At 34.1% G+C, this 5,660-nt stretch overlaps 1 protein-coding gene across 4 annotated transcripts; it reads right to left on the bottom strand.

The window, feature by feature from the left end:
* Window positions 1–2,820: 2,820 nt before the first annotated feature.
* Window positions 2,821–5,415, bottom strand: APL (Homeodomain-like superfamily protein). 4 transcript variants are annotated; one of them, XM_078305595.1, is made up of 6 exons: window positions 4,964–5,415; window positions 4,495–4,571; window positions 4,286–4,343; window positions 4,064–4,127; window positions 3,840–3,912; window positions 2,821–3,730 (listed from the first exon to the last, which is right to left on the bottom strand). In XM_078305595.1, the coding sequence occupies exons 1-6, from the start codon at window positions 5,154–5,156 to the stop codon at window positions 3,104–3,106; spliced, it is 1,092 nt and encodes a 363-aa protein (XP_078161721.1). In that variant the 5' UTR covers window positions 5,157–5,415; the 3' UTR covers window positions 2,821–3,103. The 4 variants fall into 4 exon arrangements, with proteins under 4 accessions (XP_078161721.1, XP_078161718.1, XP_078161719.1 ...); XM_078305592.1 differs by having other exon boundaries at window positions 3,840–3,909; window positions 4,964–5,349; XM_078305593.1 differs by having other exon boundaries at window positions 2,821–3,724; window positions 4,964–5,345.
* Between the last annotated feature and the right edge of the window lie 245 nt (window positions 5,416–5,660).

The following is a 5,660-nucleotide window of genomic DNA, read 5'->3' as shown; positions in this document are numbered from 1 at the left end:
AATATATAGCTGTCCAAGAAATTAAACTGCACAAAACTATGAATTAATTACTGCATGCCACAGAAGATCCTGGCATGCTTATTTAGCCTATCTAAAGTCCTTCCAAAGCTCAGTAAGAAGCTTCCTCGTAAATTGCACTTGTTTTTGGTTTTCTGTATCTATCTTCCCTGCTCAATTGCCTTTATCTTTCTCATTCGTCTCTCTCTCTCTCTCTTTCTTTCTCTTGCCAACTTGAACCCCTCAGCTGCATTTCTATCAGATCGATCGATAAAGGCACCTCTCCTCTTTTTACCAAGACTAAACAAAAGTGGCTAAAGGAACAAAAGAATAAATAATAGAATCATCTTCTTACACATTTTTTTTAGGATAGAAAAGTAACATTAATTATATATATATATGCTTATAATGTTTAGTCCAGATGTTTTTAATCCGTTAGACTGAAATTTTTAACAAAATTTAAATGCACCCCCTCTGTGTGTGTGTGTGTGTGTTTTAGGGAGGGAGAGGGGATTAATGATATCATGGAATATGAAGGGGGAAAGGAAGATGAAAAAGAGAGGATGCTCTTTGTCTGCCTCACTTGCGCAGAAGAAACAAAACAACTAAACACACACACACACACATATATTGTAGAACATAATGCTATATCATCTTAATTTGTACGTACTAATTAATTACATATATAGTGTGGATTTAATTATGTGCATGAAATAACGCACGACTTGGTCATAGTACTTATGTTGAATATTTTATATTTGTTTTAGTTCAAAGAATGGAAATTTGGCCAATTGCATATTGGCTTAACAAAACAGTAAAATCAGCAGTCACCGTTGGATCAACAATTTTGTAAAATACTTAATAAATAGTAAAAAAATTCAGAAAAATATGAAATTTGGTCTCCAAGCACATATTAATACGGAGAACAAGATGAACAGTTCAGATCGACCATTTGGATTTTGAAAAGTCGAAGTTGGACCGTATGTATTTCAGCCCATATACATTCGAATACGCATTAGTCTCTCTCTCTATATATATGTGTGTGTGTGTGTGTGTGTGTTGTAGAACATAATGCTATATCATCTTAATTTGTACGTACTAATTAATTGCATAGTGTGGATTTAATTATGTGCATGAAATAACGCACGACTTGGTCATAGTACTTATGTTGAATATTTTATATATGTTTTAGTTCAAAGAATGGAAATTTGGCCAATTGCATATTGGTACTACGTACCTTATAATATAATTTCTCTCTCTCTCTATATATATATATAAATGCACGTAAGTTATAACATTTGAAAAACATTAAGTTAAACGCATTAGCTAGGCAGTTATCATCTAGAAATTTAAAGAAAACATTTGTAAATTGTGTAGGAGCTAATAAAGCATGTCCATGGATGGAATTTGGCATTAGGGCTTACTTAATGATTATACATGATTTTTTTTTATATGATAATTTTTGTAATTTTGTTTGATTTAAATATTCAATAAAATTATGTTTGTGATGATATAAATATTGTCTACGACCAATATTAATAAGTAATAACAAAGTGAAGTGCTGACATGAAAGGACAATTATAATACTCGTTTTGCCTTGGGAGATTGACTTCTTTATAGATTTGCGAGAATACTTCTAGCTAGATAATAAGAGAATATCAAGATGCCTTGTGAAGTGCGTCGACCTAATATATAGTTTTATTTTATTAGATTCTTTTGATGAAGATTTTATAAATAGAGATATAGTACTTTATTCTATACTGTTCACATGTGGTAATTAAATTCGTTATATATATATATATGGCACATTTCTCCAATTTTTATCTTCTCTGAGAAATATTAATCTTAAGAAAACCATAGGTAGTGCATTGCATATATTTTTTTGTTAGATAACATTATTATAATGAGCCTAAAGGGGAATAAACAAAAGACACACACACACACACAAGCACACATACATACACGTAAATAGAAGGAAATTTTGAAGTAAGAAAGCACTGTGTACATATCATAGTACAAGGTATATATAGAATCCTTTTCAACTTCGTTTGATAAGTACTGAATTCCAATCCAATATTTCTCGCCGCCTTTAAATCTTGTTTTTTTTCGTTCCTTGCAATTTATTCTCCATTCTGTTTCACGAATCATTTAGATATTTTCTCAAAAGTATAATGATCGATATGTACTTTTTATTATAGCATAAGAATATTCTATCATATCAAAATGAGAGAGCTGGATCTTGTCGATGAACGGTGGATTTTTTTTCCACCTCGCTTTAACATTACAAAAGAATTCATCATGGTTCAATCGGATGCCAAATAATATTCAATATTAGCAAATTATAGCAGTTGAATGAACAACACAACACCATCACAAACAAATTTAAGTTTTTAAGTAGATTATTGCATGCATGCATGTCATGGCAATTATAATCTAGTATTCTTTATTCTTTCATCTTCGATCTTGCACTAATTACCGAAGGCGAAGGTACGTATACATTGTTATTTTCTTTCATTGTTACAGTAATGGAAGACCCATTGTGTTGCATGCATATATATACTCTTCCTTTAGATCGCAATAACGTGAATATTATCCACATGAAATAACATATATCGTTATGTTAAAAAGTAATAAATAACTGATCAGCTTATGTTTCTCTCTAAAAGGTCTCAAGAGGGGGGACACACAGCTTTAGAATAAAAAGAAGCTAGGTGCAACAAGAACTAGTTTCCATCAACAAGATAATTCAAGATATATAAGATGCATGTATGGTAATTAATGAACTAATGATAGAATTAATACTATCAAGGCGATCGTTCTGAGTTAATTATTGTAATACAAATTGACACACTTAGTTTCATGTATTGAAAAACACTTGATAGTTATACATTGGTGCTTAACTCCCTAGCTAGCTCACTAGTTAATTAAGCACAACTCAACACACCTCAACAAAACAATACCACTGCACCTTAAATAACCTAGCTACTATGCAATAATATTACTTAACAATCCCATACAAGCCCCTTTATTAATCACTATATCAAAGAGTCAATATATGGTAAGTAAAATTAAAATTATCCATCAAATAATTTCACATATTTCCACCTCAACCGTACGATAAGTTTCGGGTTTGAGACAACCCGCCTCCTCCGATTATTGGACTCATCCTCTCAACAGAAATTGGAGACCTCCTAGGAGATGTTCTATCGAGTTTGTTCTCTCCTATACTGTCGCTAGATAGAATTGGCTTTGGTTCATACACATCTGCCATGGAGTCTAAGTCGAGGCCTGATCCATCCATACCACTAGGTGCCATTTGGAGTTGATCACATTTTTCTTGATCTTGTTCATCACCCCAAATCATGGGGTTCTTGCCATTAGGACTGCTATATGTGTTAGTGTTAGATCTTTTATTCTTGCCTATGGCACAAAGAGAGGAGTCATTGGAAGGGAAGAAGGTATCAAGGGGTCTCTCCATTTGTTCATGGTGCAAGTCTAATTGGGTCCCACCAAAGAGATGTAGGTCTTGTAGTGAAGGAAAGCTCAAGGAGGGTCCCATATCTTTCATTGCATTTCCACCTATGTCAAGTAAACCTTGGTTTCCTATCGGCTTATAACTACCCTGCAGTGTCATGCCGCCATCTCCGGCTGATAGGGTTTGGCATGCTTTCTCTAAAATTGTCTGCATATACTTCCCTTGAGCTTCAATCCTCATTTGAAGGTGCTTCTGCACCTATGATAAATTTGAAGCAAATATATATAAGCATGGAAAAGGAGAATAAAAAATCATCTGTCGACATGTCCGAAACTTTAAACTTTTGCCTTTTGAAATTTATAATCACCTCTAGTTGCTCATGAAGTCTTCTTTGCACTTCCATTTGCATCTTTAGTGCTTCATTAATGTGAACATTCCTACTGAAAGATTTAAGACAACAAGACGTAAGTTATATAAAAAGAATCCTAGGTGCATGTTTTTTAATCTATATATTTTGAAATATTATATGCTTACTAACCCTTGTTTCTCAAGAAGCACATGAAAAACATAAAGAGGTTTGAATATACTTACTCATTCATGCCCCTTCCCATGAAGCCCGAGGAGGAAGCTGCATTTCTCATCTCCATTACTGCAGCTGAAATTGCCGTAATATATGATATCAAAACTCAACACACATGCATAGACAAAGGTGTAAATTACAGAATATATGTATACCTAATTTTTTTTGTACTTTCAAGAGTTGATATGAAGTGATCGGTATAAGTGTAAATAAATATAGCCTTTCTTACGTACCATCCTTAACTGAGTGGTCATTGAAATCCTTGTGCGGTTGCTTCCCTAGCCGGAATTTCTGAAAAGAAGAAGAAGAAAGAACAAGAAAACAATATGAGAGGTACGTATATAATTAGCGTACATGTGCGCAGTTTTGTGTGTGTGTTTTTCTGTTAGACAGAGGGCTGATAAAGCTGAAGCTGAAGGTAACAAAGCAAATAAATATATACCTGGAGATGGCTCTTCAGGTGGTATAGGGTAAGCCCCTTCACTCCCATTACTCTCATAATTGTCTTTGGTGTAGCCTCTACAAACAAACAAACAAACAAATAAAGATATACATAGTATTAGTTACACAAAAGAAACAAATTATAACGAACATCCATTTATATATATTCCTTGGTAAATAACAAAGTGTATGTTAAATATGTTCTAATAAAGGTCTACAAAATATAACTGATCATAGATGATAACCTTTAAAGAAAAGTTAGTTTAATAACTTAGAAAAAAAAAGAAGATTCTAAGCAGAAGCTTTGTATTATAGCATAAACAATAGGTAGAAAGAAAGATCAAAGATGGATCAAGAGAAAATAAAAAAGCATGCAGTAAGGAATTAAACAGATGTGTCAAAAGGTGCAATTAATCTTGAGAGCTGAGAAGGTAAGGAGAGAGAGAGAGAGAGAGAGAGAGAGGACATACTGTCTGGGCCACCGAGTTGAGTGACGGCATCGACAAAGCGGTCATGAAGCTCGACAGTCCAACGGAGACGTGGTTTTGGGTCAGTGGTAAGAACCAGACCCGAATCCGCTTGGACAGTACACATGCTATTGGGTCTCTCATTAGTAGCACCTTGAGATGCACTGTTTGGCTTCTTATTTGAAGAAGAGAACATTCTCTCTCTCTCTACCTCTACCTCTCTCTTATAATCTCTCCTGATCACACAGGTTGTGAATTGAATTCTATTTGGTTCTTTATTTTTTTTCCTCTGAAATTGGTACAGAATTGGAAGAGATTCAAGAACAAACGAATAGGGTTCTTTGTTTTGAAACTCTCTTTCTTTCTCTGTGATATTTTCTGATCTCTTGTTGCAACGAAAGGATGTTATTCTAACCCTGGTTAACCCAAAAAAAAAAAGGCACCGACTAGGAGCCCCTCCTTTGCGAAAAGGGGAGGGATAGAGAACTTGACAGCCGCTGCAAGAATTTCAAGGAAAAATATAAAAAAAAATAAAAACAAAGAAAGAAAAGGAGAGAGAGAGAGAGAGATACCTTTTTCTTGGGCCATGACTCTTCAGTCTTCATTGATACAGATAATTTTTTGAAGAAAAGCAGTGCACCTCACTAACTTATTGTCTCCCCTATACTACAAATTTTATGTGAAATGTTTTGCGCCGCAA

The sequence above is a fragment of the Carex rostrata genome, chromosome 7 (assembly GCF_964058835.1).
Source record: "Carex rostrata chromosome 7, lpCarRost1.2, whole genome shotgun sequence".
NCBI lineage: Eukaryota > Viridiplantae > Streptophyta > Magnoliopsida > Poales > Cyperaceae > Carex > Carex rostrata.
Note: the sequence above shows the minus strand (reverse complement) of the source record. Positions and strands in the feature narration are given on the sequence as shown.

Coding starts and splice junctions, on each gene's coding strand:
- APL (XM_078305595.1), bottom strand. CDS start 5,156: ATGTTCTCTTCTTCAAATAAGAAGCCAAACAGTGCATCTCAAGGTGCT. Junction 4,572..4,963: donor TCAACTCGGTGGCCCAGACA/GTATGTCCTCTC, acceptor GTTTGTTTGTAG/AGGCTACACCAAAGACAATT. Junction 3,913..4,063: donor ATGGGAAGGGGCATGAATGA/GTAAGTATATTC, acceptor TAAATCTTTCAG/TAGGAATGTTCACATTAATG.